Raw genomic sequence first — 25,344 nt, 5'->3', positions numbered from 1 at the left:
TGGCCGCCGCTGGCCCGGTGCAGTTGCTCTGTGCGCAGCCCTGGACCCGCCCACCTCCCTCTCGGCCGGGCCCCTTCGCGGGACGGGGCACCCCCCTGCGCTGTCCCTCCGAGGGACCCGTACCAGATTGGTGCCTTCGCGACCCACCCCGGCGCGCTTAGTCAGCTCTGATTGGTCAGCGCTGCTGTCGGTCTACGCCGTCTTCCGGTCCTTGGCCTGCGCCAATTGGCCGCCGGCTGGTTTCCCGGCTTCTAGCCCCGCCCCGTGAGGTCCGGGAAGAGCGGTCGGACGGGAGGATGGTGGCTGACGGGGCAGGTGCGGGGTCCGGGGGTGGGACCGGGAGCGGTTCGGAGCCGGGCGGTGGGATTGGGAGCCGGGGGGGGGGGGGAAGCGGGAGCCGGCGGGCGGTGAGGAGCCGGGGGGGGCCCGGGAGCCGGGGGGGGGGCGGGCGGGCTGGGAGGAGCCGGGGGGGGGACCGGGAAGCGGGCGGTGAGGGGGAGCCGGGGGGGGCGGTGAGGGGGGCTGTGAGGAGCCGGGGGGGGGGAACCGGGAGCATGGGGGGGGAGGCGGGTGGTGAGGAGCCGGGGGGGGGGAGGCGGGCGGTGAGGAGCCGGGGGGGGCCCGGGAGCCGGGGGGGGGGGGCGGGCGGGCTGGGAGGAGCCGGGGGGGGCGGTGAGGGGGGCTGTGAGGAGCCGGGGGGGGGAACCGGGAGCATGGGGGGGGGAGGCGGGTGGTGAGGAGCCGGGGGGGGGGAGGCGGGCGGTGAGGAGCCGGGGGGGGCCCGGGAGCCGGGGGGGGGGGCGGGCGGGCTGGGAGGAGCCGGGGGGGGCGGTGAGGGGGGCTGTGAGGAGCCGGGGGGGGGAACCGGGAGCATGGGGGGGGAGGCGGGTGGTGAGGAGCCGGGGGGGGGGAGGCGGGCGGTGAGGAGCCGGGGGGGGCCCGGGAGCCGGGGGGGGGCGGGCGGGCGGTGAGGAGCCGGGGGGGGGACCGGGAAGCGGGCGGTGAGGGGGAGCCGGGGGGGGCGGTGAGGGGGGCTGTGGGGAGGCGGGCGGTGAGGAGCCGGGAGCATAGGGGGGGAGGCGGGCGGTGAGGAGCCGGGGGGGGGGCGGGAAGCGGGCTGGGAGGAGCCGGGGGGGGGAACCGGGAGCATAGGGGGGGAGGCGGGCGGTGAGGAGCCGGGGGGGGCCCGGGAGCCGGGGGGGGGCGGGCGGGCTGGGAGGAGCCGGGGGGGGCGGTGAGGGGGGCCGGGCAGTGAGCTCCCGGCCCCCCCGCGCCATTGCCCGCCTGTGCCCCGCAGAGGAGGCGCGGGGGAAGCGCGCTGCTCTCGCCTTCGCCGCCGTGGCCCTGGTGCTGGGGCTGCCGCTGTGGTGGAAGACGACGGAGACGTACCGGGCCTCGCTGCCCTACGCGGGGATCAGCGCGCTGGGCTCGCTCCGGGTAGGGCTGCGCCCCGCGGGGAGGGGCCCGAGGCGTGACCTGGTGGAGCCCGGAGCCCCTCGCTCCAGCCTGGGCCGGCTGCAGCCTGCTCCGCCTCCGGCCTCAGGGCTGGCCCGCGGGTCAGGGCCCGGGGCTGGGGAAGAGCCGGGCCCGGGGCTGGGGAAGAGCCGGGCCCGGGGCTGGGGAAGAGCCGGGCCCGGGGCTGGCGAAGAGCCGGGGGCCATTCCCCATTGGGAAGGGCTGACTGTCCCACACCTGTCAGCCCTTTTTGGCACAGACTCTTGATGCAGGCACAGGAGTTTCCAGCTGGTGGCAGCAGCAATTCATGGGTCTCCCTTCACAGGGTTCAGATACTGTTAAAGTTCTCGGGGGCCCCAAGGGCTGTGGGTGGTTCTGGGGCTCGCAGAAGGGCTGTGAGGAGGTGCTGGGGGGTTGACGGAGGCTGGGATGGTGGCAGGGGACGTGGCTTTCGCTGCCAGGTAATGCGGCTCTTTGCTCAGTTCCAGCTGACTGTGCCTGTCTCAGTGGTTTTTGCCAAGGGGGCTCTGCCAGGAGCTCAACAGAGAAGGCTCCCTTTCACAGACACAAAGGAGGAGGAGAGCCTGTTAAACTGTAAGAACCTCTGGCTGCTGGGGGGCTTGTGCTTTAGCTGTAACCCCTTTTGTTTTCTTTAATCTCGTGACTCTCCCCACTGTCCCTGTTCTTGCCCCATGGCTGTTGCTGCACTCGCTGCCCCCTACAGATGGCTTTCTGCTGCTGCAGTGGAGGCCAGCAGCCCTGTCCACCAGGACCCACACCCCCATGGCGCTGCAGGTACCATCTCAAGTAGGCAAGCCGAGTCCTCATTTCTCCCCTCCAGCTGCAGGAGCTAAGACTGCGCTGGGGCTGGGGCTGGGGCTGGGACTGTCCCCCACAGATTAGTCATGGTGGCGAGTCATGATACAAGTTCCTCACATTGTTCCAAGCCGTGAAAGGCTGGAGCAACTCTCCTCCAAGCATGAGCCTCTTGTGACCCCAGTGCAGTTAGGCATTGGGCTAGAGAGGGGCTGGCTGGTGAGACATAGGCATGGAGGGTGACGATCAGGAGGCACTGACTGCTTCCCGCCTCTGCCCTGTGGGCTGCACCCCAACCTGCAGCGTTGGAGCGAGGAAGTGTCCTTCCCAGCCCAAACACCCGGGTCTGGGGGGAGCCACTGAGGAGGGAAGGTTCCGAGAGCTGAGGGTAGCTGGGAGCACAATGTTTCCGAGTGTCTGGGGGCGCACACCATGAGGTGGGAGGGGAGCACATGGGAGGGTAACGAGAATCAGAGGAAACAAAGGGAAGGAAGCTCCCTGCCCATTAGGTAGGTCACGCTGAAGTTATCTTCCCAGGGAGGGGAGCCTCATCACTTGTGACACATCAGACTGGGCAAACCCTAGGGAACACGGACCAGTGAACCATCCTGCCTATAGGGATGGACCAGCCGGACCATGAGGCCTTGCTCAGCTCTGGGAGCTGGGGCTCAGCACTGGCCTAAGGGGAGGCTTATGGCATGCGCACAGCTTGGAGAAGCTGCTGTATCCCTTTCCCTGTATCCCTGGTTCCTTATCGGGGTACCAGTGCAGGGCCCTGGTGCTGGAGAGCACAGCACATAGGGCCAGCTGGCCTCACCTGCTCTCTCTCTCCCCCCCTTCCCCGCAGCAAAAACGAGCGTTACGTCTCGCTATGAGACGACTTATCGGAGTGCAACCGTCACAGAGCAGGCAGCCTTGGCCTTGGCCACAGTGAAAGGTACAGAGTCTGTAGGACACACTAGGTTGCTGCCCTGGGGTAGAGTTGGCAAAGAGCAGGGAGTCCTGGCTCTCCTGGGATGCTTGCAGCTGGCCGTGCCCTGCGGGTGCCACTCTGCGGTCTCCAGGCCTGAATGGGATGCAGGTGGTGGGTGCTAGTTTGGCAGCCAGTGAAGTTGTTGCTGTGTACCTGCCCAGAAACACCACTGGCTGTGGGGAGCAAAGGGCCTGCATTCCGTGTCATCCGGGGAGCTGTTTGGGTTGCTGCTGCTGACTACCACATGGAGCTCTTGGAGCACAGGAATGGGCTGCTCCAGGGCAGGGGGGAGTTCCAGGAGCTGGCGGGGTGGGCAGGGACCTAGGGGTGACTGTGGACACGGACTTGTGTTGTAGTGGTGGCTGCGAGGGAGCCCGGTGATCCCGGCTGGAGATGGGCTGGGAGAGAGATGAGGGTTTCCCCTCTCGGGAATACTTCCTTTGGGCAGCTGGTAATGCCTGCTCCATCCCCCCATGGGATGCCGCCTGGCTCATGCCTTCTCTCCCTTCTCTTCCTCAGAGGCAGACGCTGCACTGCTCCCGCTGCAGGACTCGCTGGGCGCTCTGACTGTGTACGTGATCCCGGAAACCTCCCCTCTACTGCCTCAGGTACCGCATCCTCTGCTGGGAGTGCCCCACCTCCTTGCTCTGGGACCAGTAGTGTGGCTTGGAGTGTCCTGCGGCTGCCTGCTGCTTCCCATGAAAGAGCTGTGTCCCTGGAGTAAGAAAGCAGGCAGATGCCCCCCAGAGAGACTGTGCTGGACAGAGACCTGCCCAGAAAGATGCCCTATTCCCCTGTCGCGCTCTTTTCTCCAGGCACAGCACAAAGGGCAGAGTCATGTGGCTGGGCCTTGGCAGGTGGATGATCTGAGTGGGAGGGGGCACTGCTGGAAGGGACACCCTTCTGCAGAAACAGAGACGCTTCCCATGTTGCTTGCCCCATAGGCAGGAAGGGGCATGGCTCTCCTGTGTATTTTGTGAGCTCTCCCCTGCCTTTCAGTGGGGTGGCTGCAGAACAATCCAAGACCCTCTTTGTCTGAGGCTGCTGTCCATGGAGCTTCCCCAGCCCTGTTATCCTGGGTCCAGGCACAAGAAGGGGTCATAGAATCATAGAATATCAGGGCTGGAAGGGACCTCAGGAGGTCATCTAGTCCAACCCCCTGCTCAAAGCAGGACCGATCCCCAATTAAATCATCCCAACCAGGGCTTTGTCAAGCCTGACCTTAAAAACTTCTAAGGAAGGAGATTCTACCACCTCCCTAGGTCAGTCTGGGGCAACCCCTGCCAGGGGCTGAGCATGTTGCCCTGGGAGCGCTGAGCTCTGTTTGCTCTGTGCCCAGGAGCAGGGGAGGTGTGCACACCCTGCCCCTCCCCAGATTCCTGGCTCACTGCCCTGCCTTCTCTGCAGGGTGTTGGCGTGTACATCGGGAAGCACCGCAGTGCCGTGATGAGGTGTACGCAGGGCCCCGGGGATGTCCTGGCTGCTGTTAGTGCCTGGGTGCAGCAGATTGTGCAGGCCATGTCCTTCACCACTGACTCCATCGCCACCGCCTTGTCTGATCGCGTTCCCATGGACCAGCTCGGCACCGACACGAGGCGCCCGTTCAAATCCAGCCTGGGTAGGACGGGCTGGGTGCCTGCCAGGAGAGGCTGTTCCCATGGTTCTCTGCAGCACGTTGTCTTCCTTGGGCAGGGCTGGGGCAGCACAGGGCCACATACCTCTCCCCCACCCTCAGATTCCCAGGCACCCCCTCCCTTTTAGTAACCAACTCTCTGGGGTCCTCTGTGCACCCCATCAACCCATCTGCTGGTGCTTTGTGCCACTGCCCGGGAGCCCCTTAGCTCAGGAGCATGAGACTGGGTCCCACAGTTATTCCTTGGAACGTTGCTCTGTTCTCTCTCTGTCCCACTTGGCATCTGCTCTGCTCTGGAATCATTGCTCATGCACTCCTGCCCTGTGGATGGCCAGACTGATCCTGGGCAGTTGGCAGCTTCTCCTTGCAGAGGGATGTTGTTGGCAGCCTCTGTTCTCTGCTCTTCCCAGGGTACGAAATCACCTTCAGCTTATTGAACCCAGACCCCAAGTCCCACAACGTGCACTGGGACATCGAGGCCGCTGTCAGCAGCTACGTACAGCCCTTCCTCGACAAGCTGGGCTCAGTGGCCAACTTCTCTGTGGACTCCCAGGTGAGAGGTGCGGTAGGAGGGGGGAGGGTGCCCCCACCCAGGCTGGCCACAGGGTGGTCTTCCCACAACATCCATCTCCTTGGTGATCCCCTCAGATCCTGTACTATGCTGTCCTGGGGGTCACGCCCCGCTTTGACAAGGCCGCCTCCAGCTTCATCCTGAGCGCGCTCAGTCTCCCCCACGTCATTAACCCGGTGGAAGCCAGGCTGGGTAAGTGCCACCCTGCGTCCTTGTGGTGGCTGCTTTGAGAGTTTAGTGTTGCTGAGGGTAAAGGCAGAGACCTGTGCTGGCAGACACAGCACAGGCTCTGCCCCCCCCAGAGCCCTCGCTACCAGCCCTGCACTGCCCTCCGGGGAGGCTGCCATACTGCTGACTAGTTAGAAGGGCAGATCCCCATGAGAGGTGTAGGCTGAGATCCAGCAAAATTCGTGCTGTTTGACCCGGGTGGGATCTCAACATACGGCTCATATTGAAAGCACCGATGTAGCCCCCAGGCCACTGACCCCTTCTCAGGAGCAGGTGGAGTCTGGCCTCCCTGGCAAGGGGAGGAGAGGGTCCGGTCCCGCCCTGCCCCAGTAACATTCCAGGTGCTGAGCTCCTGCAGGCAGCTTCCCGGCCTCCCTGTTGCCGTCAGTGTCTGGCAGGCCAGGGTCTGCCCGGAAATGTGTGGTGCTCACTGTGCACTGCTGCAGGTTCCAGCGCCACTTCGCTCTACCCCGTGTTGAACTTCCTGCTGTACGTGCCAGAGCGCGTCCATTCCCCTCTCTACATCCAGGACAAGGACGGCGCCGCTGTGGGGACCAACGCCTTCCACAGCCCTCGCTGGGGTGGGATCATGGTAAGGAGGAGGGGCCTGGCCTGGCACAGCCCTGCCCTGTATGAGGAAAGCACCGCAGTCCCTTTGGTCCCCTGCCCTCGTGCTGGGACTGTGACTGGCAGGGGCTGACCAGCTGGAGCCCTGTGCTGTGTTTGGGAGCTCCTGGTCCAGCTCCTCCAGCCCCCGCAGCATCCTGCCAGAGCCCCAACAATGCCCACTGCACCCTATGGGCTTTTTCTACTTGGTGCCAGTTTCTTGCCCCTTCCTGTGATGCAGCTGGTCTTGGCCACTCTCAGAGATGGAAGGCTGGGCTGGATGGGGCCTGGGCCTGAGCCCCATGGCCGTTCCCTGAATGAGACAGCGCTGCTCAGCACTGCAGGGTAGCCCAGAGCTGTGGGCTGACTGGAGAACAGGGACTGGGGGACCCTTGTGTGGTGAGGCATAGCCTGTGTCAGGCCTGCCCTGGACACACTCTCTTGACAGGTGTACAACATTGACCACCCAGTTCCTGACAAGGCCCCTCTCCCGCTTTGGGTGGACGTGGACATGGTGCGAGTGATGGAGGTGTTCCTGGCCCAGCTACGGTGAGGACACTGCTCTCTTCTCTGCCCTGCCCCGCCCCAGCCGTTCCATTCTCTGCATTCCTTATGTTCGGTTCCACCAGAGCAGCGTGAGGCTGTGGCCCCTGGGGCTGTGCCTGCCCTGGGAGGTGTGTGCCAGGGCAGAGACGCTGCCTCTCTGGCTCCCCCTGCTCTGGCAGCCTGAGGCTGGTTCTGTGCTTTTCCTAGACTCTCTGGGTCACTGGCTGGCTTGGGGGGTCGGCAGTGGCGTGTGGCTCCAGTTTCCCCTTAGCTGCTGGGTCAGTCTGGCCTAGGGTGGTGGTGGCAGCTGGAGTTGTCCTGTCTGACGGCTGTTCAGTAGTGTTGGTGGGTGTTGGACCAAGGCCCGGTGACCACAAAGCCCACAATCCCACTAACTTGCCCCTTTTCAGCCACGGTGTCATGGACCGTCCTCTTTCTGCCCTAGCTCGGCAGTAATGTGTTTGGAAAGCCTGACTCGCACCTACCCCGCTGGGCAGCAGGACTCAGACCTGCACCTTGTGCCAGGGCTGAACTTGCGTCAGGAAAGGCAAACGAGAACATTTCTGCCACGTGCCCATTCCATTCCTCTGCTGCAGGGGGTGTGAGCACAGGGAAGAGTTGGCCTGGTGACCTCCCTGCCAGCTCAGACCTGATCTGCCCCTTCTCCCCCACAGGTTGTTGTTTGGGATCTCCCAGGTGTCGCTCCCAGAGGAGTTCCTGCTGGAGAGCCCTGGGAACGACGGGCTGACTGACTGGGAGCTGGACCGCCTGCTGTGGACCCGGACAGTTGAGAATATCGCCACGGTGTCCACCACCCTCACCTCCCTGGCCCAACTGCTAGACAAGATCGGGAACATCGTCATCAAGGATGATGTTGCCTCTGAGGTGAGTGGGGGTTGGGAGGGTCCCCATGAGAGGTTGGGGGCTGCCAGCATCACATAGGGGCCTTACATGCTGCTGCTGGGGACCTTGTCTGCCCAGACTTATGTATTTATTTCCCCTCTTGGGGAGGGGGAAGGGTTCTGAAAATTGTTGCCCTTAACCTAGAGGGCTGGCCAGGGCCTGGCTGCTTGAGTCAGCTAGAGGACACGAGGGCGCCCCCTCCCGGGCTGAGAATTCTGCCTTTGCAGCATCACTGCCCCCTTATGCCCTGGGCCTATAATTAATAGAAATGGCCACAGCCTCACTGGGGAGAGACCTTCTAAATCCTCCCATCCCCCCTCTCTCTGGGCTGAGACCCCTTGATGCCTTTGAGTGAAAGTCTGCGCTGAAAAGTGAGTGTACAAATGGCAGATCTGCTCCCTGGGGGTATGTCGTAACCCTGGAGCCAACGCAGCTCTGGGGCAGCGAGTGGGTTCCAGCCCTTCCTTCCCCTGCAGCGTCAATGGAGCAGTTGCTAAGTTCCTGGTGCAGGCCCACGTCTTGCCCCGGTTACTCAGTGTGCGAGCCACTGAAGAGAATGGGACTGCACAGCTGTAGCTGAGAGCGTAGAAAGCAGTGGGGTTGAACAGGTGGAGGAGGAGTAGGTGGCTTGACACTCAGAGCCCCCCTGGCTGTGGGGTGCCGAAAAGGAATATGCAGAGGTCAGTGTCACTTCTTAGAGCAGATCCAGACTTGACAATCCAGGATCTGCTCAGCTTCTGGCACTCCTAGGCCTCAGGTGTGGTGCCTGGAGCTCCCTTGACCTGCCTGGGCCAGACAGGGGGCTGCTGTGCACTGACTCTTTGTGTGGTCCCATCCAGGTTTACCATGCAGTAGCATCAGCACAGACTGCTATGCTGGAGCTGGCCTCTGGCCGTCTGGGCTCAGCATTCCAGGCCAGTAAAGAGGCGGTCACCTCCTCGGAGCGGGCCTTCTTTGACCCTTCGCTGCTACATCTCCTCTACTTCCCTGATGACCAGAAATTTGCCATCTACATCCCACTCTTCCTGCCTATGGCGGTGCCCATCCTGCTGTCCCTGGTGAAGATCCTCCGGGAAGCCAAACAGAGCAAGAAGGAGCCCACGAAAACTGACTGAGCCTGTCTGCAGCTGCCCCATGGGGCAGGGGAGCTCAGAGCCAGCTCGTGACAGCCTGTCTGTAGGAACAGTCAGGGCCCAGTTAAAGGGCTTGGACTCGGATGATTCTTTATGAATCCTGGAAGAGTGGAAAGTCTGGCAAAAATAGGGTGTTGGGTCAGAAATCAAGACTTAGAACCACCACGGCTACTTCCCAGCATGGAGCTCTTGGGTTCGCCTTTACCTAGGGGTTAGCGGGGACTCTAAAGGGGACATCTGTGCTGCGTTTAGACACCTGTGGCTGGCCCGCGCCAGCCAACGCAGGTTAAGGGGCTGTTTCATTGCAGTGTAGCTCTTTGGGCTTCTGCTGGAGCCTGGGCTCCAGGACCCTGCAAGATGGGAGGGGACTAGAGTGTGGGCTCCAGCCCAAGCCTGAATGTCTCCACCTCAATTAAATAGCCCCTTAGCAAGAGCTCCACAAGTCTGTCAGCTGCTATGGGCCAGCTGTGGGTTTTTAACTGCAGTGTAGACCTCCCCCAAGGAGTGTAGAGCGGCTACAGCTGCATGTGACTGGCCACCTGAGCAAAATGCCCCTGCCAGCTGGGTCCACGGTGGATGAGCTCAGGCCACTTCTGCTTTTTCTAGTTACTGCAGCCAGCTCCACCACCAGACAGCAGAGGAGGCATGAATCAAGCTTGCATTTCCCTTCTCCCCGCTCAGCTCACTCACCGCCCCCCCAAGGTGCCTGGATTAAGGGGCTCTCCTTTGAGTTGAAAGGATTGGCGTTAGCTTCTGGGAGATGCTCTGGAGTCTCTCTGTCCCCTCTGAGTGCTTAAGCAGTCTGAAGTGCACCCTTCCTGCCCAGCCACTACAGGATGTGCCCCTGGGACTGCCTAGTTTAGCAGGAGTGAGACTGGTGGGGCACCTTCCTTTTACTCCTGTTGGGAGCCTTGGTATTGGCAGGGCCCCCCTTACATGCCTGGACCCAGGTCCCTCCCCTAGTGAGCTATTGATCCACAAGTGTGACCCTACCAACTTCCTCAACGTAGGGGGATATACAGGCCAGCCTGTGCACTGGGGCAGGGCTTCCTTGCAGCGTCTGCAGCAAGTGAGTGCTGCTCGTACTTCAGGGAGGTACAGAAAGTGGCTCTTGGGTTTCTTAGCTTCCTACCACTGCTGGCAGCCTGTGGGTCTCTGTGGAGGGAGCCTGGGGCCTTGTGTTGCAAGAGGGCTGGGTGGGGACCAGACGTGAGAGTGATGCACTGATGAATGCTGAACAAAACAAGGTTTCCTTTTAATAAAAGTAAAAGCCAGACTCTGCTGAGGGGCAGTGTGCCTTTCCTGGGAATTCAAGCAGCCTGTGCCACCCTGGCCGGCTTGGCCTGGGGGAGATCCTGCCCCTTAGGAGCTTCTCAGGGTGGCCCACGGGATGGCTCCTGTGTGTGCATCGGCCTGGGAAGGTTTCCTGTCAGATGGGCTAGGTTCTGGGAAATCAGGTTCTCCGACAGTGTGGAGAGTGTTGTGCTGCTCACACTGGCCAGCTGCCTCGCTCCAGTCTCTCTCCTGCCCAGCATCTGTCCCTGTCCTTCTCAAAGAGAAGGAGCTGGCTGCTCTGTGCTGTGGGAGAGGAGTGCTGCAGGGAGCTAGGTGCCGCTGGAAGCTGTCCAATTCTGTGCCAGCTAAGTGGAGCGGGAGGGAAAGCATTTGCTGGGCGTTGAGCTGGCTGTGGGGAAGTGCTTCCCTGGAGATGAGAGCAGGGCCTGAGAGGTTTCTGCACTACTTGCTTGTATCTCAGGAGCTGCAACCAGTGGTTCCGGGGACCTTGCAACAGGATAGGCCTTGTCTGTGGGCAAGAAAACCCGGGTGAAAGGACAGTCCACTGACCTACCAGAGAGCACCAGGTACCATGCTCAGTAGGCCTCGGAGCCCTGTGGGGCAGTAGGGGTCTGACTGTGCAGTTCTCCGCATTCTACTAGGCAATGGCAAACTCCCCACCATAGCCAATCCGGGGTGGAACATGCTCAGCACTAAATTCCCTCTTGACTCCCAAAGAGTGCCCCGGTCCTCCAAAGTGTGACCATGAGCTCCCTGGCCATTGATAAAATTCTCACATCAGTGTTCCATTTCTGCTTAAATATGTCACTGCGGCTTGGCTTCCCCCTCCTCTGCTGGGAGCCCCATCATCTGTAACAGCCCCCTTCAGTACTTCTAACGTAACCCTTTGCCCTCTTGCTACGGTCTCGGGTAGGTTTTCAAGTGTCATGTGTGAGCCTTAGCTTGCTGCCTGCCTTGGTTATATTCTCTCTGCACTAACAGTCTGAGCTGTCACTCTCCTTGTCCTGAAGCCCCTTCCTTGCCTTTCCTCTCTCCATGCCCCAGGCTGCCGGCTCTTCACCTTAACTAAGCTTCCTTTAAATGGGCAATCAAAGCAGGCACTTCCGAGGCACCAGGCAGTGCGCTAGACTAGAGAGTCTTGTTTTGTTTGGTTTTGAGCGTGAAATCCTCTTGACATGTCAGCAAATAGATCCCCTCGTACTGTCTGAGCGTAACAGCCACCCTGGTCTGCTCCCCTTCGCCAGCACGTTCACCGGAAAGTGGCAGCTGTGGCAGGCAGGGTGTCTCAAGCCATTGCTGTTGGGTCAGCGCTGTCTGGGATGGTGCTTACCGAAGGCGGGGTCCACACTGCCACTTTCAGCGCGAAAACTTCAGTCGTTCAGGGGTGTGAACCCCCCCCCCCCAGCGACAAAAGTGTCAGCGCTGAAGAGCCCCGCTGCTGACAGTGCCGTAGCGCCAGGAGCCTCGGGCGGGGTGGTTATTTTTTATTGCTGGGAGAGCTCTCCCCACGCTGCCCCATCCCCGTGGGGCTGCGGCCGTGCTGCAATGTGGGCAAGTTAATGATGTACCCTGACTGCTGCTCTCGAGTAGTAAGGTGTAATGAGGGGCACCGGGCCTTCAGCCACAGGCAGCAGCTCCTCCCAGATCCCCCCCTGCTATGCCACTACCCCCCACCTGGTCCCCTCACCGAGTTTTGCAAACACCTTGCCCTGCTGCACCTCTTACTGTTCCCTCTGGACGGGGCCTGAGTGTCCCAGGCAGAGTGAGTTTCCATATGTCCGCGATGTTCCAGGCTCAGACATCACGAGAAGCCCTGTTGCCAAAAGCCAACCCCACCTCTGTTTCGATAATGGGGAAGGCTGGGAGAGGGGAGGGTGAATTGGATCAGCGTGCGATTTGGTGTATTTCCATTAGTCTGAAGTGTTGGGTGTTAGTCTAGAACGGAGCTGACTCCTCCCGCATGAGCTGACCCAGCAGCGAGAAGTCTGTTAAAATACTTAGTACCATTTAGCTGTTGAAAAGGAGGAGCCAAGGCCATGTACCCCTCACTTCATGGCAGACCACCAGCAAGTGCTTTTTGAAGGGCAGCATGATGCTGTGTGGCCTGTGCAGTCCCTGCATCTGCAGTCTCTAACTCCAGGCCCGGTCCGGTGCTGGGGCTAGCTGAACGGCTAAGGGAGGCAGCGTGTTTGTGTGGGTACCGTGAAATAGCTAACCTGCAACTACCTCTATCTGCTTCTTTACAACGTGCACCTTCTGCTAGTTGGGAGTGTCATGATGTATCCACCTTACTTATTCCTATTACATTTTAGGGAATGCCTATTTCTGCTTTCGGTTTGATATATCCAATTTCAAATAAGGAGGTGGGCTAGCATCCTTGGGGGCCTAAACAAAGCTATTTTTGAGAACTAGAAGCACAAGAAAAGTTTCTATATTAAAAATTCCATCAACTCCCCACTGCTTAAAATAAAATCTGTGGGAGTGGGGAGGTCTCAGGCACTTTGTAGCCTTTGTCTACAACCTGTCCTGAAGGATGACCCATCACTCTCACAGATCTTGGGAGATTGGCCAGTGCTTGCTTACAGACAGCCCCCCAACCTGAAGCAAATACTCACTAGCAACCACATACCACACAACAGAACCACTAACCCAGGAACCTATCCTTGCAACAAAGCCCCTTGCCAACTGTGTCCACATATCTATTCAGGGGACCCCATCATAGGGCCTAATCACATCAGCCACACTATCAGAGACTCATTCACCTGCACATCTACCAAAGTGATCTATGCCATCATGTGCCAGCAATGCCCCTCTGCCATGTACATTGGTCAAACTGGACAGTCTCTACGTAAAAGAATAAATGGACACAAATCAGACATCAAGAATTATAACATTCAAAGACCAGTTGGAGAACACTTCAATCTCTCTGGCCACCTAAAAGTGGCAATATTTCAACAAAAAAAACTTCAAAAACAGACTCCAAAGAGAGACTGCTGAATTGGAATTAATTTGCAAACTGGATACAATTAACTGAGGCTTGAACAGAGACTGGGAGTGGATGGGTCATTTCACAAAGTAAAACTATTTCCCCATGTTTATTCCCCCCCCCCCCCCCCACTGTTCCTCAGACCTTCTTGTCAACTGCTGGAAATGGCCCACCTTGATTATCACTACAAAAGGTTTCAGAGTAGCAGCCGTGTTAGTCTGTATTCGCAAAAAGAAAAGGAGGACTTGTGGCACCTTAGAGACTAACCAGTTTATTTGTATGCATCCGATGAAGTGAGCTGTAGCTCACAAAAGCTCATGCTCAGATAAATTGGTTAGTCTCCAAGGTGCCACAAGTCCTCCTTTTCTTCTTACTACAAAAGGTGTTTTTTCTCTCCTGCTGGTAATAGCTCATCTGACCTGATCACTCGCCTTACAGTGTGTATGGTCACACGCATTGCTTCATGTTCTCTGTGTATATAAATCTCCCCCCTGTATTTTCCACTGCATGCATCCCATGAAGTGAGCTGTAGCTCAGGAAGGCTTATGCTCAGATACGTTGGTTCGCCTGGAAGGTGCCACAAGGCCTCCCGTTCTTTCTGTCTTGTTTCCGCACCTGACTCAGCCCTCTGGACATCTGAGGCTGCAGGGCAAGGTGCTGCCGCTGTCGCCGTGCTCGGCGCTGGCTGCGAGCCGGAGAAAGCCCGTTGATCCTGCCCCCTCGGGATGTTTGTGCCCTGCAGGGCCTCGCCCCCTGCAGCCCGAACTCGCGGGGGGTGTTCCTCGCCCCGCGGGCCCGTCCCGGCTCTGTGCGCGCAGCCCAGGGCCAGGCCGGGGCTCCCGGGGCGGGGCGGGGCGGCCCCTCCCCGCGCGGGCGGAGCCAGGCGCCGGGCCCTGCAGGCAGAGGCGGCGGCGGGCCGCGGGCGAGGGATGAGCCGGGCCGCTCTCCGCGCCCACACTCGCTCCGGCCGGCGGGGCGGCGCGGCCGCGGCCATGAGGGTGAAGAAGGGCGGCGGGGCGGCGGCCGCGGGCCCCGAGGACGAGCTGCTGCGGAAGCCGCTCATCGGCCCCGAGGACGTGCTGGGGCTGCAGAAAGTCACGGGCGGTGAGTGCGGGCCCGGCCCCGGGGGAGAGGCCCCGTGTCGCGCCGTGGGGCCCGGCCCCGCTTCTGAGCTTCCCCCCGGGGGGGGCCCCGGCCCCGCTTCTGAGCCGCCCCCCTCCCCCCCGGGGGGGCCCCGGCCCCGCTTCTGATCTCCTCCCCCCCTCCCCCGGGGGGGGGGCCCGGCCCCGCTTCTGATCTGCCCCCCTCCCCCCCCGGGGGGGGCCCCGGCCCCGCTTCTGATCTGCCCCCCTCCCCCCCCGGGGGGGGCCCCGGCCCCGCTTCTGATCTGCCCCCCTCCCCCCCGGGGGGGGGGCCCGTCCCCGCTTCTGATCTTCCTCCCCCCCTCCCCGGGGGGGGCCCGGCCCCGCTTCTGATCTGCCCCCCCGGGGGGGGCCCCGGCCCCGCTTCTGATCTGCCCCCCCGGGGGGGGGCCCCGGCCCCGCTTCTGAGCCGCCCCCCGGGGGCCCCGGCCCCGCTTCTGAGCCGCCCCCTCCCCCCCGGGGGGCCCGGCCCCGCTTCTGAGCTTCCCCCCGGGGGGCCCCGGCCCCGCTTCTGAGCCGCCCCCCGGGGGGGCCCCGGCCCCGCTTCTGAGCCGCCCCCCTCCCCCTCCGGGGGGGGCCCCGGCCCCGCTTCTGAGCCCCTCCCCGGAGGGGGGCCCCGGCCCCGCTTCTGACCTTCCCCCTTCCCCCCCCGGGGGGCCCCGGCCCCGCTTCTGAGCCGCCCCCCGGGGGGCCCCGGCCCCGCTTCTGAGCCGCCCCCCTCCCCCCCGGGGGGCCCCGGCCCCGCTTCTGAGCTTCCCCCCGGGGGGCCCCGGCCCCGCTTCTGAGCCCCTCCCCGGGGGGGGCCCCGGCCCCGCTTCTGAGCCGCCCCCCTCCCCCTCCGGGGGGGGGCCCCGGCCCCGCTTCTGAGCCGCCCCCGGCCCCGCTTCTGAGCCGCCCCCCTCCCCCCCCGGGGGGGGGCCCCGGCCCCGCTTCTGAGCCGCCCCCCTCCCCCCCCGGGGGGGGGCCCCGGCCCCGCTTCTGAGCCGCCCCCCTCCCCCCCCGGGGGGGGGCCCCGGCCCCGCTTCTGAGCCGCCCCCCGGGGGGGCCCCGGCCCCGCTTCTGAGCCGCCCCCCGGGGGGGCCCCGGCCCCGCTTCTGATCTGCCCCCCCCCGGGGGGGGGCCCCGGCCCCGCTTCTGACCTTCCCCCTCCCCGGGGGGGGGCCCCGGCCCCGCTTCTGATCTTCCCCCTTCCCCCCCCGGGGGGGGCCCCGGCCCCGCTTCTGATCTGCCCCCCCGGGGGGGGCCCCGGCCCCGCTTCTGATCTGCCCCCCTCCCCCCCGGGGGGGGCCCCGGCCCCGCTTCTGAGCCGCCCCCCTCCCCCCCGGGGGGGGCCCCGGCCCCGCTTCTGATCTTCCCCCTCCCCCCCCGGGGGGGCCCCGGCCCCGCTTCTGATCTGCCCCCCTCCCCCCCGGGGGGGGGGCCCGGCCCCGCTTCTGATCTTCCTCCCCCCCTCCCCCCGGGGGGGCCCCGGCCCCGCTTCTGAGCTGCCCCCCTCCCCCCGGGGGGGCCCCGGCCCCGCTTCTGAGCTGCCCCCCTCCCCCCGGGGGGGGCCCCGGCCCCGCTTCTGAGCTGCCCCCCTCCCCCCGGGGGGGGCCCCGGCCCCGCTTCTGAGCTGCCCCCCTCCCCCCGGGGGGGGGCCCGGCCCCGCTTCTGAGCTGCCCCCCTCCCCCCGGGGGGGGGGCCCGGCCCCGCTTCTGAGCTGCCCCCCTCCCCCCGGGGGGGGGGCCCGGCCCCGCTTCTGAGCTGCCCCCCTCCCCCCGGGGGGGGGGCCCGGCCCCGCTTCTGAGCTGCCCCCCTCCGCCCCGGGGGGGGCCCCGGCCCCGCTTCTGAGCTGCCCCCCTCCCCCCCGGGGGGGCCCCGGACCCGCTTCTGAGCTGCCCCCCTCTCCCCGGGGGGGGCCCCGGACCCGCTTCTGAGCCCCTCCCCGGGGGGGGGCCCCGGCCCCGCTTCTGATCTCCTCCCCCCCTCCCCCGGGGGGGGGGCCCCGGCCCCGCTTCTGATCTCCGACCTCCCCCCCGGGGGGGGGGCCCCGGCCCCGCTTCTGATCTCCGACCTCCCCCCCGGGGGGGGGGCCCCGGCCCCGCTTCTGATCTCCGACCTCCCCCCCGGGGGGGGGCCCCGGCCCCGCTTCTGATCTCCGACCTCCCCTCGGGGGGGGGCCCCGGCCCCGCTTCTGATCTCCGACCTCCCCTCGGGGGGGGGCCCGGCCCCCCGGTCTTGTCTCCCCCCGTGGGGTCCCGGCCTGCCCTTGGAGAGGGGCCCCGGCCCTCCATTTTCCCTGCCGTGGTGAGGTCCCAGCCCCTCCAAGGGGGAGGTATGTCCATCCCACAGTGGTCTGTCTGTGGCCCAGGGATGCAGTGCTTGTCCAGGGCTCCTGCCCCATCACCACTCCCTATCTGGGAGTCGGGGCTATTTCTCTGCTCAGGCTCCAGTGACCCCTTGTTCCCTAAAGTCTCAGCAGCTGGGGCCTGGCCCTTCGCTTTGAGATCTGCCTGGGCAGGGGGGTGGTCGCAGTATTTGCTCTTCATCTGCTGGGTTCTGTGCCTGGGCTGAGCCCCTGCTTTGTGCAGTTGGGGACGGGGCGGGATGTCTGAGACCCCTTGGATTGCATGTCTGAGCTCCATAGCCATTCTCTGCCGCCCCTCCCCAGGGTGCAGCCCCCACCAGTGGTTTTTTACTGCCAGCGTCCGGCTCAGGCCGCGGGCCACGTCGCTGTGGGTCTGTGTCGCTGGGTGGGCCGTCTGAGGACTATGCAGGACAGCGCCTTCTCGAGAAGTGGGCACTGACTGATATAGACTGACGACCTGGTGCTTGAACCTGAAAATGCAGGGCCAGCTAGGTCTCCGAATTCAGCAGCGCCCTGGTCCTTCAGCCACTTAGCGTTGTCAGAGGCGGAGGACCGCTCCAGCAGGGCGACAATGGGCCTCTGCCCCAGTGGACAGACTGTGGGACAGCTTAAGCTGGTGGCTTTGTGCTGCATGTTCCTTAGCTCGGCACCCAGACAGGCAAGCACGGGAGCCAGCCCTGGTCTGAAGCTCAGGGGCCTGGTTTCTGTGTTTGCGAGAGGCCCCCACGTGAGCCAGCCCTGTGGGTGGCGGAGTGCCCTGGGTGCTGCTGAGTGGCAGGAGTACCTCTCACCAGCGTGCCTGGCTGTGGAGTCGGGGCCCTTGCTAGTCCGAGGCTAGGGACACTTCTGCAACTTCTTATAGCGTAGGCATGGAGGTCTCTGCACGGGGGCAGCTGGAGTAACTGCCCTGTCTTCCACTCGGCTTCGGGTGGGGAAGAGGGGCAGGAGCTGAAAATGAAACACTGTTTGCTGAGCTCCTAACCCAGGACTGTCTCTTAAAATAGATTCAGGTGGGATTTTCAGAGCCTGCTGAATCATTTTATGGTTCTATCATAAAGAGTCTGTGCTTAAACACTCCTCTCCCGCACAGCTGGCTTTGCTGGGAGCCGTCACGCCCCAGGTGGGTCACTGCTGCAAGAGGAGGGGGCAGATTGTGGCTGTGGAAGGGAGTCTCTGCTGTCCCAGCTTCTGTTCCTCCATGTACTGAGAGGGTCCATGGGGCTGCAGGTCTCTCTAGCAGGGGCCTCTGGGGAGGGGAGTACTTCCAGGTCTCCCCTTGAACAGATTTGCAAGGACCTCCCCCCCCTTCTTCCCCCCCCCCATTAGAGCTGGGGAAAGGTACTGAATTATTAGCCCTGCTGACTGACATTTTCTCTCCGAGGAACAGGCTACTGTGCTCTCCATCAGCACGCCTCAAGCATGTTGTGATGGGACTTGGGGGTTCGGTCTCCTTGGCTTCTGTTGACTCTGCCTCACGGGGGCCAGCTAATGCCAATGTGCGAGTGGTTTTATAACGCAGGACTAGGCCACCCCCACACCTGTAGCTAGAATGGGGGCACAGTGGGGCTCATGATGGCATTGCTGGAGGCTGATCCCAAGGGAAGGGTGTGCTGTTTCCCAGCTCAGGTGGGCTTCACTCTCTTTGCAAGAAATGAAAACAATCATTTCTCACAATCGCTACGTTGCTACTGATCTCGGCTGTACATTGTAATTTCAAGAATCTGCCACTTTACTCCTGGTATTCCATGCTAAGCCTTGTGCCTGGCTGATGGCGTTTGGAACAGGAGCCCTGAAGAGTCTGGCGCTAAAACGGCACCTGAGTGTTGTCAATGGCTCTGGGGAAGTAGGGTTTGGGAGGCTGTGCAGGGGGTGGGGTGTATCCCCTGTGAGTGCTCCCTGGGCAGTAGGGGGTAGGGACAAGGAGAGGTCCTGCCCACATCCTCTGCTCTTGCGGGAGGAGCATTTGGGGTCTCGAGGCTCCTCTGGGGCGTGGCTGTTAACACTCTGCGGCACTGGGGGAAAGGTTCCTCCCCAGTGCCCAGCTAAGACACTTGGGTGGAGTGCTGTGGGTGACTTTCCGACCTCTCATGCTGTGCACAGAGGACGGCTCTCGCGTCCTATGGTAAGAGCAGCTGTGCCATGCAGGATGAAGTGCATTGTGTGGTTTGGCAAACACCGATATAGTTGCTCCAGATAAGTGTGCTGGTGTTTGGACAAGCATTAAAATATTTTGTGATAGGCCATGTAACTGGTGCTGCTGCTTGGTAGCCACGTCTGGGTGTATCTGTGGTTGACATGTCCATGCATGCTCTCTCACGTAGAGTTTTAAAGGGAATACACATGAACATATATTGCAATCTGACACTAACATAAATGATCCTTCCCCCTGTAGACTGGCGCTTGTAAAGTGTTCTTCTCTCCCAGATCTAGCAGCCTAGTGCAATGTTGGGAAGTTTTAATTAGTTGCCCAAGGTTGCATATCAAGCTGGGAACAGAATGATGAGCCCACACTTGTAGTCACCTTCTCTAACTACGGGACAGCAGTCCCAGAAACAAACCGTTTAGTTACCTCCTTCAATGGCCTTGTCCCTTGATGCTTCTTGAGCAGGTCCCTGGGAGACCTTGAGAGCTTTACTTTTGCAGAATGTTCCCCTGCCATCCCCCCGGTGTCCACGTGCCAGAACCCTGCTGCACTGTGGGCCATGTGCACGTTCCCGTCTCGACACCATGCATCAGTGTGTAGAGAGGGCGTATTCTCCCTGTGTCCATCGGCTTCCCCTGGCCCCGCACAGCACAGGGGTTCCCAACCTTGCATACTGGTGGCATGTTCCAGAGCAGACAGGCAGGGGCTGCTAACAGTCAGAGAGAGTGGCTCTGTGACGAAGTGACTCAGCAGGGAGGGGGGAGTGTTGACCTGGGAATGTGCCCTGGGGATGGGAGACCTGAGAGCCTGTCACCTGAGCCAGGAGGGGGAGGGGGAGGTAACACCTCTGCCCGGGAATGTGAACAGAGGCTGCAGCAGGGAACCTGCTGGGTGGGGTTAGTTGGCAGTTTGGAGGCTGGGGAGAGGAACACAGGGAACCCCAGGGCTGGGGTCTAAGCTCCCTGCTCCCCCAGAAGGACGTGATCGAGGGGCCCTGGTTGTACCCACAAGCTCTGTTGTGGACTGTGTTCCTGTTGTCCAATAAACCTTCTGTTTTACTGGCTGGCTGAGAGTCTCAGTGGATCCCAGGAAGAGGGGTGCAGGGCCTGGACTCCCCCACACTCCGCGACAACTGGTGGCAGCGGTGGGATCTACTGCACCCCGTGAACGGCGCTTCCTGCAGTAAGTGACTGGGGAACAGTAAAACGAAGGGGAATTGACGGGGACCAGGCGTGCTGAAGATTCAGAGAGAGACGGTTTCGGGGGGCGGCTAACCCCTGGGAATGTGTGACCAGAGAGAAAGACTTTTGCAGTAACAGGGTCCCCCGGGGGATTGCAGCGAGCGGTCCCAGGGGCGGAGGAGTCTGCAGCTCGACCCTGGCAAAGAGGTGGTGACCTCAAGAAGGACTGGCACACTAAGGGCTTTTCCTGGAAACCGTGGGAAGCTGCCCGGCCTGCGAGTGGCCAGCAGGGAGATGTACGCTAAACGCCTTAAGAGTGACCTGGTGGAGCTGTGCAGGCAGAGGGGGCTGCGCATCGGGAGGTCCACCAAGGAACAACTGATTGCCCAGTTGGAGGAGAGGGATCGCTTGGATGACCCGATCCCTGTCCCTGAGGGGAGCCGCCCGGCAGACGCAGCGTGGGCCCCGGGGCCTGACCGGGCTGGGAGGGGTCAGACTGCTGCCGAGGACATCCCGAGACCCTTCCTACCTATGCCTGGGGGAGGGGTTGGGGGAAGCCCAGCAAATACCGAGGGCACCCTGACCCCAGCACCCAGCAGGGGATCCTCCCGGCGGAGCTCCCCATCCCTGGAGCGGAGGCGGCTGGAATGGGAGAGGGAGATGAAAATGAGGGAGCTGGAGGATCATGAAAAACAACGTCAACATGAGGAGAAACAACGTCAACATGAGCAGGAGGAGAAGGAGAGGGAGCGTCAGGAGAAGGAGAGGGAACGTCAGGAGAAGGAGAAACAAAGACAGCATGAACTGGAGCTGGCCAGGCTGAAGAGCAGTGGGGCCCCGGCTGTGGTGAATGAGGGGGGACCCAAGACTGCAAGGAACTTTGATAAGTGCTTCCTGGCCCAGCGGAAGGAGGGGGAGGACATAGATAGCTTCCTGACGGCCTTTGAGAATGCCTGTGAGCTGCACAGGGTTGACCCTGCAGACAGGCTCCAGTTTCTCACCCCCTTACTGGACCCCAAAGCCGTGGAGGTGTACAGCCGGATGACAGGGCCGGAGGCAGGGGACTATGAACTGTTCAAACAGGCCCTGCTCCGTGAGTTTGGGCTGACCCCCGAGATGTACCGGAGAAGGTTCCGGAGTCAGCGTAAAACGCCTGAGGTCACCTACCTACAACTGGCCAACCGGATGCAGGGATATGCCCGCAAGTGGACAGCTGGGGCCCGAGCTAAAGAGGACCTGCTTGACCTAATTGTACTGGAGCAACTGTATGAACAGTGCCCTTCCGACCTGAGGCTGTGGTTGGTGGACAAAAAGCTCGAGAACCCCCAGCACGCAGGGCAGCTGGCCGACGAGTTTGTGAACAGTCGGTCAGGGGGTAGCGGGGAGGAGTCCCAAAAGAACAGGCCCCCCCCGATGCAGAGAGAGAGTCACCAGGGGGCCTCCCAGCGGGGAAATAGGGAGAACCCCCTCCCAAGGGGAACGCCTGGCGTCGGGCCCCTCCGACCCGCTCGAGGGGACCAACGTGACCTGAGCTGCTATCACTGTGGCCAGAGAGGCCACATACGGTCCCAGTGCCCTGGGCTCAGGGACAAACTGAGCAGACCCAACCTACCCAGGGTTAATTGGGTAGGGACCCAGCTGGACGAGGGGCAGACGACCCAGGAAAGGGGGCCTACCAGTTTACCACCTGCTCAGGAGGGAAGAGTACCCCAGGCCAGCTCCACCAGAGGGCTGGAGGCTCTGGACTCAGGGCGCTCAGTTTACAGGGTGGGCGCGGGGCTGTCCCTCCGGAGAGAGTGCCTTGTTCCCCTGGAGGTGGATGGGAGGAAGGTCAATGGATACTGGGATACGGGCGCGGAGGTGACGCTGGCCCGGCCCGAGGTGGTGGCCCCAGATCGGGTGGTGCCCAACACCTACCTGACCCTGACAGGGGTGGGCGGGACCCCATTTAAGGTGCCCGTGGCAAGGGTACACCTGAAATGGGGGGCCAAGGAGGGCCACAAGGATGTGGGGGTACACCACCATTTGCCCACTGAAGTTTTGATGGGGGGAGACCTAGAGGACTGGCCAAGCAAGCCCCAGACCGCCCTGGTTGTGACCCGTAGCCAGAGCCGGCGAGGGCCACTGCTCCCTGACCTCGGGGAGGGTACCGCACCGGAGGCGCAGGACCCTACCCTGGTGGGAAGGGAGGGCCGAGGGGCACGGCTCAGAGAGGCTGAGGCCTCAGACCTGGCCACTGAGGGGGAACCGGTCCCCATCCCTTCCCCAGCCGCTGAGTTCCAGGCCGAGTTGAGGAAAGATCCCTCCTTGCGGAAGCTCAGGGACCTGGCCGACCTCGGTGTGGTACGAACCATGAGGAGAGGCTGCCAGGAGAGGTTCCTGTGGGAGAAGGGGTTCCTGTACCGAGAATGGGCTCCCACAAGGGAAGTAGAGTCCTGTGGGATCAGGAGGCAGCTGGTGGTCCCCCAGAAGTATCGCCGCAAGCTCCTGTACCTGGCCCATGACATCCCCCTCGCAGGGCACCAGGGAATCCGGCGCACCCGGCAGAGGTTGCTACAGAACTTTTACTGGCCCGGGGTCTTTACCACGGTCCGGCAGTATTGCCGATCCTGTGACCCCTGTCAGAGGGTGGGGAAGGCCCGGGACAAGGGGAAAGCGGCTTTGAGACCTTTGCCCATCATAGAGGAGCCTTTCCAGAAGGTGGCCATGGACATCGTGGGGCCTCTCAGCAGGACGACCCGGTCGGGGAAGAAATACATTCTGGTGGTGGTAGATTTTGCCACCCGCTACCCCGAGGCAGTGCCCTTAGCTTCCATTGAAGCAGACACCGTGGCCGATGCGCTCCTGACCATTTTCAGCCGAGTGGGGTTCCCCAAGGAAGTCTTGACAGACCAAGGCTCCAACTTCATGTCGGCCCTGCTCCGGTGCTTGTGGGAGAAATGTGGGGTCCGGCACGACTGGGCCTCAGCTTATCACCCCCAGTCCAACGGGCTGGTGGAGAGGTTTAACGGGACGCTAAAGATGATGCTGAAAACCTTTATGAACCAGCACCCGCAGGATTGGGACAAGTACTTACCTCACCTGCTGTTCGCGTACAGGGAGGTGCCCCAGGAGTCTACCGGATTTTCGCCTTTCGAACTGTTATATGGAAGGAGGGTGAGGGGCCCCCTGGACCTGATGAGAGACGAGTGGGAGGGGAAGGCCACTCCCGATGGAGAGTCAGTGGTGGAGTATGTCCTGATCTTCCGAGAGAGACTGGCTGAACTCATGGGCCTGGCCAGGGAGAATCTGGCCAGAGCCCAGAAGAAGCAGAAGGTCTGGTATGACCGCACGGCAAGGGCCCGTGCCTACGCCACCGGGGATCCGGTGATGGTTCTCATCCCTGTGAGAAAGAACAAACTACAGGCCGCCTGGGAGGGCCCTTTCAAGGTCGTCAAGCAGCTCAATGAGGTAAACTATGTGGTGGAGCTGTCGAACCGGGCGCACCACCGCCGGGTGTACCATGTGAATATGATGAAGCCATATTATGCCAGGGGGAATGTGGTGTTGGCCGTGTGTGGACAGTGGGAAGAGCAGGGAGATGACCCTTTAGTAGATCTATTCCCTGGGACCAGAGCTGGTTCCCCCCTGGAAACAATCCCCCTCTCGGATCAGCTAACCCCTGCCCAGCAAGCTGAGGTCAGGGGGGTGCTGCATCCGTACCGACAGCTGTTTTCCAACCAGCCTGGACGCACTAATCTGACTGTCCACCGGGTGCAGACAGGGTCGCACCCGCCGATAAGATGCTCCCCCTTCCGAGTCACAGGGAAAACTGCTCAGGACCTGGAAAGAGAGGTCCGGGACATGCTGGCTTTGGGGGTGATCCAGCCATCTGCCAGCCCTTGGGCCTCGCCGGTGGTGCTGGTCCCCAAAAAGGACGGGTCGGTCCGGTTCTGCGTGGACTATCGGAAGCTCAATGCCATCACTGTATCTGATGCCTACCCCATGCCCAGGCCGGACGAGCTCCTAGACAAACTGGGAGGAGCTCGGTACCTTACCACCATGGACCTTACAAAGGGCTACTGGCAAGTGCTGCTGGATGCAGATGCCCGACTGAAATCGGCCTTTATCACCCCTCTGGGGCTCTATGAGTTCCTGACCCTGCCTTTCGGCCTCAAGGGAGCGCCGGCCACCTTCCAACGCCTGGTGGACCAGCTCCTGAGGGGGATGGAGAGTTTTGCCGTGGCGTATATTGATGACATCTGTGTCTTTAGCCAGACCTGGGAGGACCACGTGTCCCAGGTTAGACAAGTGCTGGACCGACTCCAGGGGGCTGGGCTGACTGTAAAAGCGGAGAAGTGCAAGGTGGGGATGGCGGAAGTGTCTTACCTGGGCCATCGGGTGGGGAGCGGCCGCCTAAAGCCGGAACCAGCCAAGGTGGAGGTGATCAGAGACTGGCCCGCTCCCCACACCAAAAAGCAGGTCCAAGCCTTTATTGGGATGGCAGGATACTACCGAAGATTTGTGCCCCACTTTAGCGCCATAGCCACCCCCATCACTGAGCTATGCAAGAAGGGGAAGCCAGACAAGGTGGTCTGGACCGAGCAGTGCCAGGTGGCTTTCCGGGCGCTGAAGGAGGCTCTGGTCAGTGGCCCAGTTCTGGCGAACCCGGACTTTGACAAGGCCTTTGTGGTGTTCACCGACGCCTCCGACACGGGACTGGGGGCGGTGTTAATGCAGGAGGATGAAAAGGGGGAGAGACACCCCATCGTGTACCTGAGCAAGAAGTTGCTACCCCGGGAGCAACACTACGCGGCCATCGAGAAGGAGTGCCTGGCCATGGTGTGGGCCCTCAAGAAACTAGAGCCCTATCTCTTCGGGCGGCACTTCACCGTGTACACCGACCACTCGCCCCTGACCTGGCTGCACCAGATGAAAGGAGCCAACGCCAAGCTCCTGAGATGGAGCCTGCTCCTGCAGGATTACGACATGGATGTGGTCCACGTGAAGGGAAGTGCCAACCTGATAGCGGATGCGCTGTCCCGGAGAGGGGGCCCCGAACTTCCCCAGGTCACTGGTCACAGTGACCCCGCTCAGTTCAGTCTCGAAGGGGGGAGAGATGTGACGAAGTGACTCAGCAGGGAGGGGGGAGTGTTGACCTGGGAATGTGCCCTGGGGATGGGAGACCTGAGAGCCTGTCACCTGAGCCAGGAGGGGGAGGGGGAGGTAACACCTCTGCCCGGGAATGTGAACAGAGGCTGCAGCAGGGAACCTGCTGGGTGGGGTTAGTTGGCAGTTTGGAGGCTGGGGAGAGGAACACAGGGAACCCCAGGGCTGGGGTCTAAGCTCCCTGCTCCCCCAGAAGGACGTGATCGAGGGGCCCTGGTTGTACCCACAAGCTCTGTT

The 25,344-nt window shown here is 62.2% G+C and overlaps 2 protein-coding genes across 2 annotated transcripts in view; both read left to right on the top strand.

Moving 5' to 3' along the window:
* Positions 1 to 211: 211 nt before the first annotated feature.
* Positions 212 to 10,140, top strand: PIGS (phosphatidylinositol glycan anchor biosynthesis class S). The gene is made up of 12 exons (XM_048823681.2): positions 212 to 315; positions 1,298 to 1,437; positions 1,938 to 2,049; positions 3,119 to 3,208; positions 3,764 to 3,852; positions 4,652 to 4,862; positions 5,288 to 5,430; positions 5,526 to 5,640; positions 6,123 to 6,268; positions 6,731 to 6,831; positions 7,503 to 7,713; positions 8,571 to 10,140. The coding sequence occupies exons 1-12, from the start codon at positions 297 to 299 to the stop codon at positions 8,844 to 8,846; spliced, it is 1,653 nt and encodes a 550-aa protein (XP_048679638.2). The 5' UTR covers positions 212 to 296; the 3' UTR covers positions 8,847 to 10,140.
* Positions 10,141 to 14,038: 3,898 nt separating this feature from the next.
* Positions 14,039 to 25,344, top strand: part of UNC119 (unc-119 lipid binding chaperone) — a 49,394-nt gene continuing 38,088 nt past the window's right edge. The window contains exon 1 of the mRNA XM_048823843.2: positions 14,039 to 14,250. Within this exon, the coding sequence (XP_048679800.1) occupies positions 14,076 to 14,250 (175 nt within the window). The 5' untranslated portion in view covers positions 14,039 to 14,075. The remainder of the gene's footprint in view (positions 14,251 to 25,344) is intronic.

This window comes from Caretta caretta, chromosome 17 (assembly GCF_965140235.1).
Source record: "Caretta caretta isolate rCarCar2 chromosome 17, rCarCar1.hap1, whole genome shotgun sequence".
In the NCBI taxonomy this organism is placed as follows: domain Eukaryota; kingdom Metazoa; phylum Chordata; order Testudines; family Cheloniidae; genus Caretta; species Caretta caretta.
Note: the sequence above shows the minus strand (reverse complement) of the source record. Positions and strands in the feature narration are given on the sequence as shown.

What these genes read in the sequence shown, in the direction of transcription:
- PIGS (XM_048823681.2), top strand. An exon ending in CCTCCCCTCTACTGCCTCAG is followed by an intron (nt 3,853 to 4,651) that starts GTACCGCATCCT and finishes CCTTCTCTGCAG; the next exon opens with GGTGTTGGCGTGTACATCGG. An exon ending in CCCGTTCAAATCCAGCCTGG is followed by an intron (nt 4,863 to 5,287) that starts GTAGGACGGGCT and finishes TGCTCTTCCCAG; the next exon opens with GGTACGAAATCACCTTCAGC.